The sequence below is a fragment of the Carassius carassius genome, chromosome 9 (genome assembly GCF_963082965.1).
Source record: "Carassius carassius chromosome 9, fCarCar2.1, whole genome shotgun sequence".
Classification (NCBI taxonomy): domain Eukaryota; kingdom Metazoa; phylum Chordata; class Actinopteri; order Cypriniformes; family Cyprinidae; genus Carassius; species Carassius carassius.
The window spans coordinates 32,529,889-32,552,296 of NC_081763.1; the positions used below are offsets into that span (position 1 = coordinate 32,529,889).

General features: G+C 42.9%; 2 protein-coding genes across 2 annotated transcripts; both read left to right on the top strand.

Moving 5' to 3' along the window:
- Nucleotides 1-1,611: 1,611 nt before the first annotated feature.
- Nucleotides 1,612-9,084, top strand: LOC132149645 (nuclear factor 7, ovary-like). The gene is made up of 6 exons (XM_059559039.1): nt 1,612-2,385; nt 2,472-2,567; nt 7,661-7,891; nt 8,034-8,056; nt 8,137-8,258; nt 8,457-9,084. The coding sequence occupies exons 1-6, from the start codon at nt 1,990-1,992 to the stop codon at nt 8,951-8,953; spliced, it is 1,365 nt and encodes a 454-aa protein (XP_059415022.1). The 5' UTR covers nt 1,612-1,989; the 3' UTR covers nt 8,954-9,084.
- Nucleotides 9,085-11,415: 2,331 nt separating this feature from the next.
- On the top strand, nt 11,416-21,613 carry LOC132149646 (nuclear factor 7, brain-like). Its single transcript, XM_059559040.1, has 6 exons — nt 11,416-12,036; nt 12,147-12,242; nt 20,256-20,486; nt 20,565-20,587; nt 20,659-20,780; nt 20,988-21,613. The coding sequence occupies exons 1-6, from the start codon at nt 11,641-11,643 to the stop codon at nt 21,482-21,484; spliced, it is 1,365 nt and encodes a 454-aa protein (XP_059415023.1). The 5' UTR covers nt 11,416-11,640; the 3' UTR covers nt 21,485-21,613.
- The last annotated feature ends 795 nt before the right edge of the window (nt 21,614-22,408 follow it).

Below are 22,408 nucleotides of genomic sequence, written 5' to 3' on the forward strand. Positions count from 1 at the left end.
TTTTACCGTAGTAAACAGTTGTTTTTCTATCTCTGCTGTGCTGTAAATATCAGTCACATCACTTCTCTACCCCTCAACCCAGCAAAAACTTGTATTTTGTTCTGAAATGTTTATTTGTAAGGATTTTTACAAATCTATCTCTTTCTCATTTTTGTAAGCACTCAAATGATCAAATATCTTAAAAAAAAAAAAAAAGTTATAGAGGTGAAATCCTGAAAGATACATGTGTCTCTCCAGATCTGTGACCGTATCAGTTTGTGTTTTCTTTTTCTTCTGTTATCGCTACAAGCTTCAGATGAGAACTCTATTTGTTATTCTGACATTAAAGTTATTATCATCTTGACATCATATTTATTACTACACATTGATATGAACCCCATCGTTATTATTATATAAATAAACTTGTCTACTTAAGCATCTGATGGAGTTTATTTTGTCTCTATGTTGTCTACAAGTATAAAAAATAGTTTCCCAGTCTGAAACCCCTTGAGTCCTACGATAACGGCCCTTAAGAAAACATGATTCGTCTGTTTCTAAATGATGTAGTCATGCGCATCCCAACTCCGTTTGACTAACCCAATACTTCCTTACTGTATTATGATACAGGAGCTTTTTATTATATATATATATATATATATATATATATATATATATATATTTGTTTTTGTTTTTTTTGTGGATTGCATGATTACATATTATTCCCACAGTAGCAATAAATTATTCAGAATTTATTGATTCTCCCTATTTCTTTTTATCTTTCAAATGTTTCTTTCTAAAATATCTTACAGCTTATATACATTTAGTGTTTTCTTAACATTTCCACCTTGCATCAACTACTGGTGAACACATTAATTATCATCCAGTGGGTTATTTAACTGTGTTTATGGAAGGCTTTTATCCTTTAAACAAATTAAAATTACCAAATTCATGTTATTTCTTATGTGTAATGCAGGGATTCACAAAGGTTTTTTTTCTGCGTATTTGACTGACGTAATGTGTAATGCACTTCATGCTGTTACTAACAAAAAAATGAAATATGAAATGAAAAATGAAATGAAATTTTCATTCTAAGCAAGAAGAGAGAGAGGGGTGCAGAATTCGGCACAACACAGGACTTTAGATTACTGTAGCTATTTAATGAGAATATAATGCGTTCTCAAGTAGCTTGTTTGTTCAGTTCATGTAAAAGGTCATAACTTGTTTAATTTGAAGCTTTAATGCCAGAAACTGGATGATGTTACATTGATGCGTGTGAGACTTCAGTGTGGCTTTACTGATATCTAGTGGTGAAATGGTGCAACAGACTCAAAACTTGATGTTTTTAGGTCCAGAGGACAGTGTTTAAACATCATCTTGAGCATCAAAATAAATCATAATATCTAGCCTATCATAATATCTCTTACAACACTCATAATGAAAATGTTTCACTTCAGTGACTATATCCTTATCCTACATGTGTGTATATATATATATTGCAAGTTAAAAAAACATATAGATGTGACAGAAAATGAATGTTAATTTGAAGGCTACACCCGAGGTAGATTTTTGGATTGGACTGACTCAATAACTTTTTCTGAGGAGGTAGATCTCTGTCTGTTGCAGGGTTTTCAGTATTCTGCTTGCATGTTTTACTGTAGTTTTGTTTTGAAGGGAATCTTGTTAATCAATGCCAGCACACATGAACTTGAAGAAATCTTGATGGTGCTGTCTGACCTGCCACACAACATTCCCAAAGATGATCAAAAACTGATCCACCCTCTTAAAACACATACCAGGACGCCAGTCTCATCATTTCACTCCTTTCTGTCATGCGTTTATGAATCTCTGGACATAATCAAATCATAATCAAAACACTTTCAAACAGGATTTCTGAGGAGTTTGTTTCTGAACAGACAGCGGATCATTGTGACTCTTCTGGTGATTGATTTTTGAAAACATCGTTCACAAAGTGAAAGTAAAGTTTAGATTGCTGGAGCTCAAAGAGAGAAAATGGATTCACTGTCTGCAGATGATTTTTCTTGTCCTGTGTGTCGTGAAATCTTCAAGGCTCCTGTTGTTTTATCATGCAGCCACAGCTTATGTACAGAGTGTCTGCAACAGTTTTGGAGGATCAAGGGAACTCAGGAGTGTCCTGTCTGCAGGAGAAGATCCTCAAGAGATGATCCTCCATGTAATCTAGTGTTAAAAAACTTGTGTGAGTCGCTCCTGAAGGAGAAGAAAGAGAAGTGTTCATCAGAGTCTGAGGAGCTCTGCAGTTTACACAGTGAGAAACTCAAGCTCTTCTGTCTGGAGGACAAACAGCCGGTGTGTTTAGTGTGTCTTAACTCTCAAAAACACATCAATCACACATTCAAACCCATTAGTGATGTTGTTCCATCATATAAGGTAAGACGTAACTCTTGTTTCAAATGTAAAGAACAATAAATAGGTATTAAGACAGATAGATCAGTATTCAATTTGTTCAAATCTAGGAGGAGCTGAAAAACACACTGACCTCCTTACAAGAGAAACTTACACATGAGGAGAGAATAAAAGGAGAGTTTGAGAAAACAACTGAACACATCAAGGTGAGGAAACAGAAACAATTAAGAATCAAATGCACAACAGTCACAACAGAGTTTATCACGAACTTACACTATAAACACGTAATAGATATATGGATTACGAAAGGTTCATATTTTGGTTACGGAGGTCCACAACAACCGGTAGACATGCATGCAAGGTCAAAAAACACTTTAATTCTCTTATAATATGCATTTATTTTCACCTTATTTTCCCTACGACTCCCAAACGATTAGATCAACGATTCTTTTTTCCAAACCCCTCCTTTGAGTGAAGCTAATCTGCGGTGATTGGTCTGATTGGTCTCATTTTCCTTACATCATGCCTGTAATGACTGATAAAGCAGCGTTTGTGAGCGCACTGCTGCTTTCTGTACAGCGTTACCGGGAAAGCTCTATTTTATCGCTCCAAAAGCGACACCTAGTGGCAAATAATGAATTATTTTTTATGCAAGAAAAAAAATCCAAATCAAAAATTGTATTGCAGCATTTGAATGTTGCTGTTGTTAAATGTAAAATTTACATTATTCAGTTTTTGTTAACTGTTATACAATGTTCAGGGAAGGGCCGCCTCACTCCCACGTGTGTGTGTGTGCACGTGTGTGTGAGGGATACTGGGGGAAAAGAGGTAGAGGGGTTTCCCGCTGGTTCAAGTTTGGTTCTCTGAGCAAGTCAGTGTGTGTGACCAACACCTGCCTTAATAAACAGCCCTTTTGGTTCAACAATGGCATGTCATCCTCTCAAGATCACTATAGTATCTTCTTCAAAGTTGACAACTTTCATAGTTCCCTTTCAAGAGAACTTCAAACTGCATCCTCTAGGGGTCGCTATGGGGAACACCTCCTTGTGACACATGTCTGAAGCATACGTTGAAAATCACCAATGAGTTGGGTGGTGACAGCCCCTGACGTCACTACCGGCGTGACTATAAATAAATAGGCACCAGGACAACATGTCATTCTCTTCTTCGTCTTCATTGACTGTTTTGTTTGAAGCATGCATCTGAACGACCACAGTAAGAGCGACCTTTCTCTGTTTTTCATGGCATCCACTAGCAAGAAATTTAGATAGTGTGTGCATCCGTGTCTGCGTTTTTTGACACCTGATGACACACACAGTCTTTGCGTCATTTGTTTGGGCCAAGAGCACGCACGCAATGTCCTTGAGGGGGCAATCTGTGTGCATTGCGTGCGTTTTTCTATAAAAAAGCTCTGCTCTCGTCTGTGTCTCTTTTCAAGGAAAGAGGGGCAGCCATCTGCTTCCCATGGTTCAGGACCCACCGCTGCTGAGGCACGGAGGAGAGTGAGCTCGTTGGGATCACAGGTGGATCTCGCTGTGGAGTTTAGAGAGAGACTTTCCCTTTCGCGCTCGTCGGCGGGAGACTAGAGTGAACTTCAGGAGGAGGATGTTTTATCATTAACACTTTCTGATACTGAAGTTAGTGCTCTGCTGGGTTCTACCCAGGAAGAGCAGGAGATGTCTGAGGGTGGCGAAGAAGCTGAGGCTGAGCCTTCTCAATCCTCCTGCCCTGCAAATGTGGAGCTGTTGGAGGTTATGGATCGAGCCACGGCAAAGTTGGAATTGTCATGGAAGCCTGCCTGCAAGGTGACGCCGCGAGGCCGGCTCGATGAGCGTTATCTGTCTGATCATAGACTTCCAGCTCAGGTGAGCCTTCCATTTTTGCCTGATCCACATGCAGAGGTTGAAAAAGAATGGAAGAGGCTGTTTTCTTCTCGCATCCATCGGGATGATCCATGAAAGTGGCTATGAGAGGATGAAGTGAAAGTGACATGACATTCAGCCAAGCATGGTGACCCATACTCAGAATTTGTGCTCTGCATTTAACCCATCCGAAGTGCACACACACAGAGCAGTGAACACACACACACACACTGTGAGCACACACCCAGAGCAGTGGGCAGCCATTTATGGTGCGGCGCCCGGGAAGCAGTTGGGGGTTCGATGCCTTGCTCAAGGGCACCTAAGTCGTGGTATTGAAGGTGGAGAGAGAACTGTACATGCACTCCCCCCACCCACAATTCCTGCCGGCCCGGGACTCGAACTCACAACCTTTCAATTGGGAGTCCGACTCTCTAACCATTAGGCCACGACTTCCCTCGTAGAAGAAATGCTCCCTGTAGAAGAAATGCTGGCTAGCTAAATCTCCCTTCTTGCCATCTAAGCCCCTCCAGGATACATCCCGCTTAAATGGCAGCAGGTCAGGCTGTGTCTTCGTTGCACACGATGGCAGTGCTTCATTTTTATCAGGCTGATCTGCAGAAGGACCTGGATAAATACGAGGGCCGTTCAGCTGATCAGGTAGCCGAGCTGTGCGGCACCACAGATCTCTCCGTGCTACCAAGCAGGCCGCCTCTGCCATTGGAAGGTCTATGGCGGTACCATGGTGGTAACAGAAAGACATCTGTGTGTGAACCCTGCAGACATCGAGAAGAAAGAAAGGGGCTTTCTTCTCAATGCTCTGGTTTTGCCTTCCGAACTTTTCGCTACCTCCGTCGAGACGGTAGTAGAGAAGTTCAGGGAGGCGAAGGAGCACTCAGCTGCCTGTAAATCCTTCATTCCACGAAGGTCGAGGTCCAAACCCAAACAACATAGGGGTCCTGGCCCATCTCAATCTGAGGTTCAAAGACAGGCACAGAAGGCTAGTGTCACGACTCGCACTCCTCCCCCACCTGCGGGTAGGGGTAAGAGGAATAGTGGGTCACGAGGAGGTAGGCAGGACCTAAGGGATGTGATCCAGATGAGGCAGCGTTCTCGTCCGAATCAGAGCGATAATTAGGAATCTACTCGTCCCCTTTGGGGTTTTTTACTTCTGCTCTTATCCTCCCCCTCCTAATTCCCCTGTAACCACCAGCTCTCCGCCTGATCGAGGTTAAGTGAAAACTTCTTGCATAACAGACTCCTATGCTGGCCCTATGATGTTTTTGGTTGGTTCTATGTTCATAGCAACCACCTTACTGTGGTCCGAACTAAAAGGAGATGCCCCTTGAGCAGGGCTCCAGTGCAGGAACCAGGGAGGGTGAGTATGAAACCCATTCTATATATACTTATATATGTATTAAATTTCTGGTGGTTATTTGTGTACTGATAAACTCTGTGACTTTCCTTTGCAGTGCTCAGTTACAGTGTTTCCTAAACACTCGTCAGCATTATGTCCAGCCGGTATGATATCCCTGATTGTGGGTGGCCGAGATCACAGGTTTTGTGCTGCAGCCTCCTTGATCATCAGGCCTGGCACGGCACTGCAAGGAATTTCATGGATGTCCGGCCAGGTCACCCTGAGGGGCTTCCTGGCTGCTTAGTTGTTGCTGTCACATCAAGCAGGAAGTGGAGGTGGCAGTTACGGAAGTCTTCTTGTATATGCTGCTTCAGGTGATGCTCCCCTCACCAGAGGTTTGAAAATTTGAGCTTGCCTCCCCCGTGCAGTTCAACGCCTCTGCGATGCTTAGGAACCTTTAGGTACACAAGCTAAGCTCTGTGTACTTTCTGAAAACCACATGGTGGTGAGTGTGCACGTGAACACTTTAGGCACTTTCTAAAATCCACGTAAGTGGTAAGTGTGCACGCAAGACTCTGTGCACTTTCTGAAATACTGTACCGTGTAATGGGTTACACGCTCAGCTTTGTTCCGTTTCTTGAGATGGTTAGACCTCGGTTCCTTGGGCTCCACTCAGCCAGTGTGTATTTATTTATACACTTCAAGCATTGCTTCCCTCAACATGAGGGGCTATTTGGGCGGTACTCATGGTAGTTTAGCAGTGCTCCCCTTTTTCCAAGAAGGGTCGCCTATGAGTCCGCTACTCTCTTTTGGAATTCGGAGTTCTCCTCTCATGTGAGACTGAGTTCTCTGTTCTATCCTCAGAGCGCTCCAGCATTATTTCCACAGATCGAGTTGATGACTCTCAAAAATATTGTTTCGATTCACCATTCCATCTATGAGCTGCTCTATCAGGTAGCAATGTCAGGGGCTGGCGCCGGCCAACTCGTTGGTGTTTTTTCAATGTATGCTTCAGACATGGGTCACGATGAGGTGTTCCCCATAGCGACCCCTAGAGGACGCAGTGTCTCGTTCCCTACTCAGGGAACCATGGTTATATTCGTAATCGAGACGATTTTTTTTTTTTGCATTAATACATTTCTTAATTTGTACAGATAGACACAAGTTGTATATTTCTACAAAACTCATTTAAGCAGAAGGACATTACAGAAGGGTTAGTTCAACCAAATTTTTTTATTAGGCTGTGTTTTATCGACCCCGAGGCATCCTAGGTGTACTGTATATGACTTTCTTTTTTCAGATGAGTTCCATCGGAGTTATATAAAAAAATTGTCTTTGATCTTCCACACTCTATCATTGCACTCAGCGGGGGTTGCATTGCTTCAGTCCAAAAGACTGAAAAAAGTCTCTCACATGGAGGTCAGCTTTGCTCATGTGCCGCTCAGAAGTGACACATGCGGAAACGCAGTGGAGATATCAAAACAAAACAATGGTCACTAATTAGAAGCACAAAATGAGGAGACTGTATGTCCTTTGCTAAAGTAAGGATACTTTTCTTCTTTTGGTCCTGTAAACAAATGTTGGATTTCATGAGACTCACCAGCACGTGCACAACGCTGACCTCCATACATCCAACTGCTTTGGTGTACAACTGTTGGAGCAAGCTAGATTCAAGTGATTATTACGGTTTGAATATGGATATTTTTCATACAAAAACGCATCAATTTGCTACAGGAGGATTTTGTTCATCCCCCGGAGCCATGTGAGACACTTTTTTTATTGAATGGCGCTTTTTATTTCAAATTTTTTGGACTGAAGCAATGCAACACCCGTTGACTGCAACAATAGAGCTTGAAAGATTAAGGACCATTTTTTATATAACACAGACTGGATTCGTCTGAAAGAAGAATGTCATATAGGATGCCTCGGGGGTTGAGTAAAACAGCCTAATTTTCATTTTTGGATGAACTAACCCTTTAAACAGAAAGGTTAACAGAGAAAACTTCAGTCTGCACATTGGACTAGTGCTGTAGATGATGTGATATTTGTTGATTGAGATGAAGTGAATTTGATTTGATTTCAGTCTCAAGCTGATCAAACAGAGCGTCAGATTAAACAGCAGTTTGAGACGCTTATTCAGTTTCTCAGAGACGAAGAAGAAGCTACAATCACTGCACTGAGAGAGGAAGAGGAGCAGAAGAAACAGATGATGAAGGAGAAGCTGAAGGAGATCAACACACACATCTCAGCTCTTTCACACACAATCAAAGACATGGAGGAGATGATGAAAGACAGTGACGTCTGCTTTCTGAAGGTCTGATTTCAGATCATTGATTGATTGATTGATTGATTGATTGATTGATTGATTGGTTGATTGATTTACTGATTTACTGATTTATTGATTGATTGATTGATTGATTGAGTTGTTGATGATAAATTGTGTGTTTGTTCTGCAGAAGTTTCCAGTCTCAATGGAAAGGTGAGTGATCTGCTGCTGTCTCTGCTCTCTCTGCTTCTGATCCAGAGTCACTTCAGTTCTGATCCTGAATGTTCTTCCAGAGTCCAGATCTCATCACAGCCGGATCCACAGACTCCTTCTGGAGCTCTGATTCATGTGCCACGATACTTGGGAAACCTGCTCTTCAGAGTCTGGAAGAAGATGCAGGACATCGTCCAGAACAGTGAGTCTGTGAAGATCTGAGCTCTTACACACACACACACACACTGGAAATGATGCAAAGAAGAATATTTACAGATTTAAAGATGTCTGTGTTTGATCAATAGGATGGAGTGTCATTATTCATAATCTTTATTCGGGTTCACTCTTAATCATTATATGTACATTTGAATAAAAGCAGCTGTTGATTGTGTTTCATCAGCTCCTGTGATTCTGGATCCAAACACGGCTCATCCACGTCTCGTTCTGTCTGATGATCTGACCAGTGTGAGATGGAGCGTGAACAAACAACCTCTTCCTGATAATCCAGAGAGATTTGATGATTGTTACTGTGTTTTGGGTTCAGAGGGGTTTAACTCAGGGACACACTGCTGGGATGTGGAGGTTAAAGAGAGTCTGTGCTGGAGTGTTGGAGTAACTACAGCATCAAACCAGAGGAAGGGACGGGATTTCTATAACACTGATGTCTGGTGTGTGCAGTATGATCAGTATGAACTTTATGAACGGTCTGGTTTTAATATTAAACAATATCTTGAGTGTGTGAGAGTGTATCTGGACTATGACAGAGGAACAGTGTCATTCTCTGATCCTGTAACTAACACACATCTACACACATTCACAACCACCTTCACTGACACGCTCTTTCCATCCTTTGATAGTTTTTCCCCTCTCAGGATCTTACCATTGAATAGTCAGTAAACGTTACACCTGTAGGTCTGGATCTTCCTGCTTTCATCTTTTATATTCATCAAATAGTTTAGATTTTTATGTAGCAAGTCAGAGATTGTTAACGTTTACCCTGTCAAGCCTGTGTGGTTTTCTGGTGTCTAAAAGGCATTTATTGTCATTGGGATTCACTAAATGACTGAAATCTCATTCAAGTTTGACTCAGATTCAGAACAAATTGTGATGATCTGGTGGTGTTGGCACAGTGGATAAGACACATGCCATAGGCGTGAGAGACCCGGGTTCGAATCCACTGTGAGACACCAATGTGTCCCTGAGCAAGACACTTAACCCTTAGTTGCTCCAGAGGCGTGCGACCTCTGACATATATAGCAATTGTAAGTCGCTTTGGATAAAAGCGTCAGCTAAATGAATAAATGTAAATGTGATCTCTTGAACGTATTTTAACAGATGTGTGATTGTTATATCAGTGATATTTTCTGAATAAAAGGTTAAAGGGGATGTCTAATGCTATTTTATGCTTTCTGAATTTACACTGTTAAAGAGTTGGATTCTCATGCTAAAGTTGTTATTTTTACCCAGACAGTTTAGAGCTGTAACAGCAACACCTTGATACCATGATATTTTTTGCTTAATGTTATCATAACGTCAAACTCTCATAGCGGCCGATGCTTAGTTCACACAGTGCGGGTTTTGTAAAAATGCAGTCCTCAAAACAGGTGTTTGTTTGGTTATAAAAAGCAGTTGTTAATCCCTTAAATAACATTGTGTGAACATAATATTAAGAACTCAAGTACAGGACTGATCACTTTATTCTGCTGCTATGTGAACGAGCTCTGTGTGTCAGTCATCAGCGTTGCTATTGAAAGAGAGAAAAAGAGAGGCATTCATCAGAGTCTGAGGAGCTCTGCAGTTTATACAGTGAGAAACTCAAACTCTTCTGTCTGGAGGACAAACAGCCGGTGTGTTTAGTGTGCAGAGACTCAGAGAAACACATCAATCACACATTCAGACCCATCGTGGAAGTTGTTCCAACTTGTAAGGTAAAACAAATATCTTTTTTTTTTCATATGTAAAGAACATGTTAAAAGCTCAATGTAAGGACTAAACCAGTTTAGCCAGGTTTGGCCCAAACCTCTGAGAGGGTTAATAAGTCAAGGGTGTTTATAACACAAGCTATGCATACAATTCATATTTAATAGTATTAATTATTTTTAAATTACATTTAATCAATCATAGTTTCATGAAAAATTTTCAACTTGTTTCTGAAAGATGTCATCAGGTTATATGTTGTATGGGGGAAGTCGTGGCCTAGTGGTTAGACTCCTAACCCTAGGGTTGTGGGTTTGAATCTCGGGCTGGCAATACCACGACTTAGGTGCCCTTGAGCAAGGCATCGAGCCCCCGACTGCTCCCCGGGTGCCGCAGCATAAACGGCTGCCCACTGCTCCTGTCTGTTAAAAGAATACATTAATTGTCCACACCCTAAAAACAGACCAAGAATCCCTGTGTGTTGTTGAGTCCCAATGTGAGTGTCCAGCAGTGTATTTATAATCCAATCTGTGTGAAATCCTGCAAGTGTCCAGAAGGTGAGTCCAATAAAAGAAACTCCACAGTCCAGGTGTGAGTGGAAGCTGCTCTTCTTATAGTGTTTCTGCTTCCTGTCAGGTGACTGATCACCAGACAGGCCAACCATACAGCGCTTAAAGACACACACACACACTGAAATGGTTAAGAGGCATAAAATGGACATAAGAAACATGAAAACCAATTAAAACTCTATAATACATGAATGTAATAAATAGAACGGTTAAAACATGTCCCTTGTGTGACAGTGTCACACTCTGACAACCATCGAAACAGAGGTGTGTTTATTACTGGAACTTCAGCAAGTGAAGAAATCATTTAGACAAATATTGTATAATAACAGACTCTGGAGAAGCTCTGTCAGCTTCAAACACACCAACAAATAAAATAAAAACACTTGTGGCTTTAGTCTTTTTGTTAATGTGTTCTGCAGAACCTGATTTTACCAAGTGAGACATGTTCCAGGGACAACATCTTTGTTGACCCTGGAACAACATTGTGATTAACCAATCAGATTTGAAGAACCAGTTTATAGATTTTGTGAAGTTTACACTTACAATCACTGTTTGGTGCTTGTACATCAGTGTCATTTATCTATCATTTCCTCTGATTTTAAGGATCACTCATGGTTAAGGTTAGGTTTAGGTGTAGGGATATGGTCAAGACTACATTTTTTGAGTAAAATGTCGTTCCAGGGTCAACAAAAGCATGTGTTCTCTCATTGTTCTTTTGTTTTTGGTTTGCATTATGTTTGAGAGTTTAAATGCACATTAATGATAGTGAATAGAATAGAAGCCTAAAGATCCTGATGTTCCTGTCAAACCTGTTGCAAACCTAGACAAATTTGTTCAGAAACTGATCCACCCACTTACATCACTAACCGGGAAAAGACTGACGTGTTGTTTATCCTTTATATCGTACTGATTTTGTTTTCTTAAAAAAAAAAAAAAAAAGATTCAGCAATCAGTAGAGAATCAAGAGGAACATGTTAAAGGAGGATTTTAAGGAAGTTTATTTCTAAACAGACAGCATGTCTTTGTGTTTTTCATTCTTGAAGACGTCATTCAGAAAGTGAAAGTAAAGTTTAGATCGCTGGAGCTCAAAGAGAGAAAATGGATTCACTGTCTGCAGATGATTTTTCTTGTCCCGTGTGTATTGAAATCTTCAAGGATCCTGTTGTTTTATCATGTAGTCACAGTGTCTGTAAAGAGTGTCTCCAACAGTTCTGGAGAACTAAAGAAACCCAGGAGTGTCCTGTCTGCAGGAGAAGATCCTCAAGAGATGATCCTCCATGTAATCGTGTTTTAAAAAACTTGTGTGAGACGCTCCTGAAGGAGAAGAAAGAGAAGTGTTCATCAGAGTCTGAGGAGCTCTGCAGTTTACACGGTGAGAAACTCAAACTCTTCTGTCTGGAGGACAAACAGCCGGTGTGTTTAGTGTGCAGAGACTCAGAGAAACACATCAATCACACATTCAGACCCATCGGGGAAGCTGTTCCAACTTGTAAGGTAAGATGAATTTGCATATGATAATAAACACTTGGTTAAGCTCATGCATTATATACATGAACATATTACAGAAATCGCTGATGTTTTGTGTCTTTCATTTAAAATTCCAGGAGGAGCTCAATACAGCGCTTAAGGTTTTACAAGAGACACTTAAACACAGAGAAACAATGCAAGAAGCATTTGGGAAAACAGTTCAACACATCAAGGTGAAATCAGATTCTTCTAACATAATTTACATTACATTGATGAGAAGAACGGAACTTCGTGTGACACACACATACAACTGTTGGGTAGAAATATTAAATGTAGCAAATTTGCAAAACGTGAATTGGTTTGATATGTTCCCCTCATGTTTAGTAATGACTTAACTCCTATCGATAAATTAATTCTGCTTTACCTCAGTGCAAAGAACTGTAACCGGTCATGTGAAACGGAGAACTAGCCCAGGGTTCCTCAAATCTTGCCCTGGATTTTCTAATGATCCCAGAGACATTGATTGGCATTGATTGGCGTGCTCAGGCGTGTTTGATTAGGGTTAGAGCTAAACTCTGCAGGAAAGTGGATCTCTCAAGGTCCAGATTTGAGGATCCCTGCTCTAGCCTGCCAGACAGTTGCTTTAGTAGTGGGCAGGACTTAAAAACAGGTGGCAATGCCACTGGCTAGTAATGATGCAAAATCCAATTAATTTCGGCAAACCGAAAATTATTATTATTATTTTTTTTTTCGGACAGATTGGTTCAGTGAACCGATTCAAAAAGCTGATTCACCGTTTCAAGCAACATCACTATACATTTCTTTTCTAACAACTCATTGTCATGTTAGAGGGGTCAAATGATGTAACCAGCTCTTGGTGCATAAAGAAGATCTGTAAAGTTGCAAAGACTAAAGTGTCAAATCCAAAAAGATATTCTTTATCTAAGTCAAGACTCTGCTATGCCCCCCTAAAATGCCTCGTTTAAACACACTCCCACATGTCTACATCACTATGTGGAAATAACGCCACCCAAATGTTCACACAAAGAAAGGCACAGTGGTTTCAGTAACACAGTTAGTGTTGAAGCAGTCATGTCAGGGAGATGCTGTGTGTTTCTAGGTGAAAGCAAAAGCACTTTATTTGGTCTTCAGAAAGTAGATGCATTTAAGAATCTTTGAGATTACTTTCAACAGAACAGCAAAGCAGACTCTGTTCCTCTTTCGGGCTTGAACTGATGGTAAAATTAAGGATATTATTAGCTGTCTTTACATCTATTTTGAAAGAAGAAGCTTGTGATTATGGAAAGGGGCATTATATTTCCAACGAGTGCTTGCGGTGTTCAGCCAATCACAATGGACTGGGCCAGTTGGCCAATCAGAGCAGACTGCACTTGTCAAAAGGAGGGACTTTGTAGAAAACGATGCATTTGAGGGAGGCGGGCATAGAGGACCTACAATAATGTACAGTATTTAAAAAATAATGTGTTTTATTAACATTAACCCATGTCTACATATTCTGTTACATCAAATACACAAAATAATGATCTTTACAAAAAAAGCATCATTTGACCCCTTTAAATAAATTAAACATGCAAATTGTATGCAAATTGGAGATTACCTTTCATTCAAGTTAATGGTGTGATCACAGTTTAATTCATTCTTGCTGGATATGACAGATGTAGTAGCTTGCTATATAAGTTTCCTAAAAGGTTGGCATATTTTTATCCAAAGCGACTTACAAATGAAGACAGTGGAAGCAATCAAAAACAACAAAAAGAGCAATGATATGTTAGTGCTATAACAGGTTTCAGTTAGGTTAACACAGTACACGTAGCAAGGGCTTTTAAATAATATAATAAATAAAAAGAAAACAGATAGAATAAAAAAGAATAGAGCAAAGCTAGTGTTAGAGGTCTTTACACACACACACACACACACACACAATTGCGTAATATATGAAAAGAAAATAGAATACAAAAAGATTCAAAAGGTAATTAGATTTTTTTAAGAATAGAATTAGAATAGTGTGTGTTAAAGTTAGAGGGTCAAATAAAGATGGAAGAGATGTGTTTTCAGCCGATTCTTGAAGATGGCTAAGGACTCAGCTGCTCGGATTGAGTTGGGGAGGTCATTCCACCAGGAGGGAACATTTAATTTAAAAGTCCGTAAAAGTGATTTTGTGCTTCTTTGGGATGGCACAATCAAGCGACGTTCACTTGCAGAATGCAAGATTCTAGAGGCACATAAGTCTGAAGTAACAAATTTAGGTAAATGGGTGCAGAGCCAGTGGTAGTTTTGTAGGCAAACATCAATGCCTTGAATTTTATGCGAGCAGCTATTGGAAGCCAGTGCAAATTGATAAACAGAGGTGTGATGTGTATTCTTTTTGGCTCATTAAAAATTAATCTTGCTGCCTCGTTCTGGATTAATTGTAAAGGTTTGATAGAACTGGCTGGAAGTGTCACAGTGTCTGGGTTGTGTCCCTGGGTTTCCACTAGATGTCCCCCTTTCTCACGGTGTCTGTCACCTTATCACTTCCTGTTCCCTTATTTGGTCACCTTCCTCCTTGTTAGTAATTGATTGTTCCCCACCTGTCTCCTGTTCCCTCATTATCCTTCTGTGTATTTATACCCGGTCTGTCTGAGTCTGTGTTACGGAGTCCTTGTTTAATGTCCTATAGTTATTCATGTCCGTCGCTTCTTGCCTTGCTTTGCCTTGTCTTCGTGTCTTGTTTATGTTTGATATTCTGGTTTTGACCCTGCCTGGACTGTTTACCCCTTTGGATTACCCTTTAATAAATGACTTACCTGCAATTGGTTCTATCTCCGTGCCTCATTGGATCCCTGCCGTGACAGAAGGACTCCGTCAAAGTAGGAACCAGCGGTATGTCATTTTTCCGTTCCCCAGCCAAGATGGCGGAGCAGCGAACCAAGTACCTTTGGTTGATCGCCCTCCGCCAAGAGGGCAATGAAGTGGGTGCCCTGGCTCAGGTGTTCTGGTCCCTGGCCGAGGGCATGGGCTACAACGATGCGGCCCTCAAGGACTATTTCAATGGCGGGCTGGATGATCCAGTGTCTCAGGAGAAGATGGCGCAGTTAGAGACACTGGAATTCTGGGAATTTGTGCGCTACCTGCAGCATCGGCTTTGGTGGGATGCCCCAGCCACTTCTGTCTCTTCCGGCGGGGTGGTCGTCAGCCCAGCACCACTGCCCAGGATGGCAACCGGTCCAGCGCCACAGTACAAGATGGCCGCCAGTCCAGCACCACTGCCCAGGATGGCTACCAGCCAAGCACCACAACCCAAGATGGCCGCCAGTCCAGCACCACTGCCCAGGATGGCTACCAGCCAAGCGCCACAGCACAAGATGGCCGCCAACCCAGCACCAATGCCCAAATTGGCCACCGGTTCAGCGCCACAGCCCAAGATGGCCATCAGCCTAGCGCCACAGCACAAGATGGCCGTCAGTCCAGCGCCACAGCACAAGATTGCCGCTAACCCAGCGCCAATGCCCAGATTGGCCACCGGTCCAGCGCCGCAGTACAAGATGGCCGCCAGCCCAGCGCCAATGCCCAAATTGGCCACCGGTTCAGCGCCACAGCCCAAGATGGCCATCAGTCCAGCGCCACAGCACAAGATGGCCATCAGTCCAGCGCCACAGCACAAGATGGCCGCTAGCCCAGCGCCAATGCCCAAATTGGCCACCGGTCCAGCGCCACAGTACAAGATGGCCGCCAGCCCAGCACCACAGTACAAGAGGGCCGCCTGTCCAGAGTCATGGCCCAAGATGGCTGCTTGCCGAGCGCCGCTGCACAGGATGAGAGTCTCAGTTTACCCTCCAGAGTCAAGTCAGGTTCCAGTTGACTCTCCAGAGTCGAGTCAGGTGCCAGTGAACTCTCCAGAGTCGAGTCAGGTGCCAGTGAACTCTCCAGAGTCGAGTCAGGTGCCAGTGAACTCTCCAGAGTCGAGTCAGGTGCCAGTGAACTCTCCAGAGTCGAGTCAGGTGCCAGTGAACTCTCCAGAGTCGAGTCAGGTGCCAGTGAACTCTCCAGAGTCGAGTCAGGTGCCAGTGAACTCTCCAGAGTCGAGTCAGGTGCCAGTGAACTCTCCAGAGTCGAGTCAGGTGCCAGTGAACTCTCCCGAGTCAGGGCTAGTCACCGCTGATCCTCCAGAGTCAGGGCTAGTCACCGCTGATCCTCCCGAGTCAGGGCTAGTCACCGCTGATCCTCCCGAGTCAGGGCTAGTCACCGCTGATCCTCCCGAGTCAGGGCTAGTCACCGCTGATCCTCCCGAGTCAGGGCTAGTCACCGCTGATCCTCCCGAGTCAGGGCTAGTCACCGCTGATCCTCCCGAGTCAGGGCTAGTCACCGCTGATCCTCCCGAGTCAGGGCTAGTCACCGCTGATCCTCCCGAGTCAGGGCTAGTCACCGCTGATCCTCCCGAGTCAGGGCTAGTCACCGCTGATCCTCCCGAGTCAGGGCTAGTCACCGCTGATCCTCCCGAGTCAGGGCTGGTCACCGCGGATCCTCCAGAGACTAGGCTGGTCACCGTTGACCTTTCAGAGTCAAGTCAAGTCACCGGTGATCTTCAAGGACTGAGTCAAGTCACCGGTGATCTTCAAGGACTGAGTCAAGTCACCGGTGATCTTCAAGGACTGAGTCAAGTCACCGGTGATCTTCAAGGACTGAGTCAAGTCACCGGTGATCTTCAAGGACTGAGTCAAGTCACCGGTGATCTTCAAGGACTGAGTCAAGTCACCGGTGATCTTCAAGGACTGAGTCAAGTCACCTCTGATCTTCAAGGACTGAGTCAAGTCACCTCTGATCTTCATGGACTGAGTCAAGTCACCTCTGATCTTCATGAACAAAGGCAAGTCACCTCTGATCTTCATGAACAAAGGCAAGTCACCTCTGATCTTCTTGAACAAAGGCAAGTCACCATTGATCTTCATGAGCAAATACAAGTCACCAGTGATCTTCATGAGCAGTGTCAGGCCAGCACCAATCTTCTGGAGTCCAGTAAGGACACCAGGGGATTACCAGAGTTTCGTTGTCCCGTTGATCCAGCCGCACGGAGGTCTGCTCCGCCTTGGGGGGCTCTGGTCCTGACCACATGGCTGTGGTGGTCTTCTGCTCCGCCCTGGGGGCCTTCCGCCCTGACCACACGGTTGTGGGGGTCTTCCGCTCCACCCTGGAGGACTCTGGCTTCGTCCACAAGGACGTGGTGGTCTTCTGCTCCGCCCTGGGGGGCTTCCGTCCTGACCACACGGTTGTGGTTGTCTTCTGCTCCGCCCTGGGGGGCTTCCGTCCTGACCACACGGTCGTGGTGGTCTTCTGCTCCGCCCTGGGAGGCTTCCGCCCTGACCACACGGTTGTGGTGGTCCTCTGCTCCGCCCTGGGGGACTCCAGTCTCCACCACACGGACGTGGTGGTCTTCTGCCCCGCCCTGGAGGGGCTTCATGTTGTTTTTTGTTTTTGTGTTCACTCCTGTCCCTGTTCCTCTCTGTGAGCCTGGCCCTCCGTCCCTCCCCCTGAACCTCCTCCGGTCCTCCTTCCTCCTGGTCTCTCTGTTTTGTGTCTACACTTCTGGTATCTGTTCCCCATGATTTTTTTTCTGGCCCTCCGTCCCTCCCCCTGAGCCTCCACCTGTCCGCCTCCCTCCTGGTCTCTGTTTTGTGTCTGTCGTGGAGCGTCTGGGAGCCGCTCCGTAGAGGGGGGGTACTGTCACAGTGTCTGGGTTGTGTCCCTGGGTTTCCACTAGATGTCCCCCTTTCTCACGGTGTCTGTCACCTTATCACTTCCTGTTCCCTTATTTGGTCACCTTCCTCCTTGTTAGTAATTGATTGTTCCCCACCTGTCTCCTGTTCCCTCATTATCCTTCTGTGTATTTATACCCGGTCTGTCTGAGTCTGTGTTACGGAGTCCTTGTTTAATGTCCTATAGTTATTCATGTCCGTCGCTTTTTGCCTTGCTTTGCCTTGTCTTCGTGTCTTGTTTATGTTTGATATTCTGGTTTTGACCCTGCCTGGACTGTTTACCCCTTTGGATTACCCTTTAATAAATGACTTACCTGCAATTGGTTCTATCTCCGTGCCTCATTGGATTCCTGCCGTGACAGGAAGACCTGCCAAGAGAGCATTGCAATAGTCCAGCCTGGACAGAACAAGAGCTTGAACAAGGAGTTGTGCAGCATGTTCCGAAAGAAAGGGCTTGATCTTCTTGATGTTTAATAAAGCAAATCTGCAGGATCGGACAGTTTTAGCAATGTGGTCTGAGAAAGTCAGCTGATCATCAATCATAACTCCAAGGCTTCTGTTTTTGAAGAAGTTATGGTTGATGTGCCTAACTTGATGGTGAAATTGTGATGAAACGATGGGTTTGATGGAACCTCAAGCAGTTCTGTCTTGGCAAGGTTGAGTTGAAGGTGATGGTCCATCATCCAGGAAGAAATGTCTGTTAGACAAGCTGAGATGCGAATAGCTACCGTCGGATCATCAGGATGGAATGAGAGGTAGAGTTGAGTGTCATCAGCATAGCAGTGGTATGAAAAGCCATGTTTCTGAATGACAGAACCTAATGATGCCATGTAGACAGAGAAGAGAAGTGGTCCAAGAACTGACCCTGAGGCACCCCAGTAGTTAGATGTTGTGACTTGGACACCTCACCTCTCCAAGATACTTTGAAGGTCCTATCTGATAGGTAAGACTCAAACCACTGAAGTGTGGTTCCTGAGATGCCTTTTCTGGATCTGGTGGTTAACCGTGTCAAAAGCAGCGGACAGATCAAGCAGGATAAGTACTGAAGATTTGGATTCTTCTCTTGCCAGTCTTAGAGCTTTGACAACTGTGAGCAAGGCAGTCTCAGTTGAATGTCCTCTTCTGAAGCCAGATGGGTTGCTGTCAAGGAGGTTGTTGTGTGTGAGAAATGCAACTTGGTTGAACACAGCTCGTTCATGTGTTTTTACGATGAAAGGAAGAAGGGAAACCGGTCTGTAGTTCTCTTAAAGAGATGGGTTGAGGGTGGGTTTCTTAAGTAGTGGAGTTATACGAGCCTGTCTAAATGATGAGGGAAAAACACCAGTGGGGAGGGATGTGTTGATGATGTGAGTGAGTGCAGGTTCAACTGCAGGAGAAATGGCTTGAAGGAGATGAGATGGAATAGGATCAAGCAGGCAAGTAGTAGGGTGATTAGAAAGGATGAGTTTTGAGACTTCTGCCTCAGAGAGTGAAGAGAAGGATGTAAATGAGTGTATGTTTGCTGGTGATATTGAGCTTGACTGATTGTTGTATGAAAAATTGTGCACTGATGTGTTAAATTTTATTAATGAAAAATGTGGCAAGTCGTCAGCTTTTAGAAATGAAGCAGGAGGGAGAGGAGGAGGACAAAGAAGTGAGGAAAATGTTTTAAAAAGCATGCTAGATAAATTGTTAGATAAATTGTTAATTTTGTTATGGTAGTATGTCATTTTAGCAGTGGAGACATTAGCAGAGAAGGAAGATAGGAGTGACCGATACACATTAAGGTCAGTAGTATTTTTGGATTTGCGCCACACCCTTTCAGCAGCTCTAAGCTTAGAACGGTGTTCGCTTAGAACATAAGATAACCAAGGGGCAGAAGGGGTGTTATGGGCTGGCCTGGAAGATAAGGGGCAAACAGTGTCTAAACAAGATGAAAGAGTGGAGCAGAAAGTATCTGTTGCATATATACTGTAGCACACGTTACAGGATATGTTCTGCATGTCTACGTAGGCTATATTGTTTTAGTTCAACTAGTACAATTATAATCTGTATGCACAATAATCATAGCCTATAAATAAAGCATCATCAGATTGATTTGTGAACCGGCTCGACCGGTTACTTCATGAGATCTGACACAAAATAATGATTTGTTCAAGGATCGAACATCACTACTGGGTAGCACTGTTCGGTCTGTTTATATGCAGAATACACATTTTCATTCAGACAAGGTTGCATGCATTAACGATTAAGTTAACCTTTATGTGCCATTAAAATATTTTATTGACTGAAAGTTCAGTTGATATGCAGTTTATATTTATTAGATTAATTATTGTATTATTTCAGATAAATAATATAATTATACAATTGCATTATTCAAGATTAGTTATTGTATTATTTCAAATTATATTGGATAATCAAGGTAACTATTCCACATTTTCCCAATCAATCTTTCTGCTGCTCCAGTAGAAGTTGCATCTTTGAGATAATTTAAGTGAATGTGTTTGATTTCAGTCTCAAACTAATCAAACAGAGCAGCAGATTAAACAGCAGTTTGAGAAGCTTCATCAGTTTCTCAGAGAAGAAGAAGAAGCTACAATCACTGCACTGAGAGAGGAAGAGGAGCAGAAGAAACAGATGATGAAGGAGAAGCTGAAGGAGATCAACTCACACATCTCAGCTCTTTCACAGTCAATCAAAGACATGGAGGAGATGATGAAAGACAGTGACGTCTGCTTTCTGAAGGTCTGATTTCAGATCATTGATTGATTGATTGATTGATTGATTGAGTTGTTGATGATAAATGGTGTGTCTGTTCTGCAGAAGTTTCCAGTCTCGATGGAAAGGTGAGTGATCTGCTGCTGTCTCTGCTTCTGATCCAAAGCCACTTCAGTTCTGATCCTGAATGTTCTTCCAGAGTCCAGATCTCAGCACAGCCGGATCCACAGACTCCTTCTGGAGCTCTGATTCATGTGCCACGATACTTGGGAAACCTGCCCTTCAGAGTCTGGAAGAAGATGCAGGACATCGTCCAAAACAGTGAGTCTGGAGAAGATCTGAGCTCTTACACACACACACACACACACACACACATTGGAAATGATGCAAGGGGGACGATTTAAAGATTTAAAGACGTCTGTGTTTGATCAATAGGGTGAGTGTCATTATTCATAATATGTGTTAGGTTCACTCTTGATCATTATATGAACATCAGAATAAAAGCAGCTGTTGATTGTGTTTCATCAGCTCCTGTGATTCTGGATCCAAACACGGCTCATCCACGTCTCGTTCTGTCTGATGATCTGACCAGTGTGAGATGGAGCGTGAACAAACAACCTCTTCCTGATAATCCAGAGAGATTTGATGATTGTTACTGTGTTTTGGGTTCAGAGGGGTTTAACTCAGGGACACACTGCTGGGATGTGGAGGTTAAAGAGAGTCTGTGCTGGAGTATTGGAGTAACTACAGCATCAAACCAGAGGAAGGGACGGGATTTCTATAACACTGATGTCTGGAGTGTGCAGTATGATCAGTATGAACTTTATGAACGGTCTGGTTTTAATATTAAACGATATCTTGAGCGTGTGAGAGTGTATCTGGACTATGACAGAGGAACAGTGTCATTCTCTGATCCTGTAACTAACACACATCTACACACATTCACAACCACCTTCACTGACATGCTCTTCCCATCCTTTGATAGTTTTTCCCCTCTCAGGATCTTACCATTGAATAGTCAGTAAACGTTACACCTGTAGGTCTGGATCTTCCTGCTTTCATCTTTTATATTCATCAAATAGTTTTCATTTTTCTGTAGCAATTCATAGTTATTTATTTATTTATTTTTTCATTTAGTGGTTTTATTAACTCCCTGCTGTTTTAAAAGTGTGTGTGTGTGTGTGTGTGTATGTATGTATGTGTGTATATATATATATATATCACACATTTAACAGATGTGTGATTGTTATATCAGTGCTATTTTCTGGGTAAAAGGTTAAAGGGAATTTCTAATGCTATTTCATGCTTTCTGGGTTAGAGTTATTTAGACTAAAATTAAATAACTGTTACGTCTATGAGGTAATGCTGTTATTCTTTGGCTCTGTTGTTGTTTCTGTTATTTTCTATTTCTTCTTCTGGATTGGTTGTGTATATAATAGGAGGCTGTTGCTGATTGGACCATCGAAGAGGCCTGGAATATTAGTTCTTCTGGAAGTCGTCTGGAAGGAACCTCTGGGAGTCTCTGCTTGTTTTTGATTGACTGTTGTAGCGCTGTGTGTTAAATGGTGGAAATATAGTGTGACAGAGTGTGGTTTCTGTGAACTCTTTTCTTTGGGGTTTAACAGAGTGCTGTTAGCCTTTGGATACCCTGTGACCTTTCATGTTAATAACATCACTGTTCTATTGATTCTGTATGTATCTTCAGATTTATTTGGGAAGTTGTAAGGGGTAAGTAGAGGCCTTTTGTAGGCCAAGAGGCCAGCATCTGTTCTTGTGTTTATGGATAGACAAGGAGATAGGGTATATTATTATATGTTTGTTTTTTTTAGCCTGGTTGTCTATTATTTTGGCATTAGCTCACCCCTGAATGTTTTGCTTCCGTTATTTCTTGATTTAATTTTCTCCTGCTTTCTTTGTTATCTCTTTCAAGATATTGTTTGTAAACACAG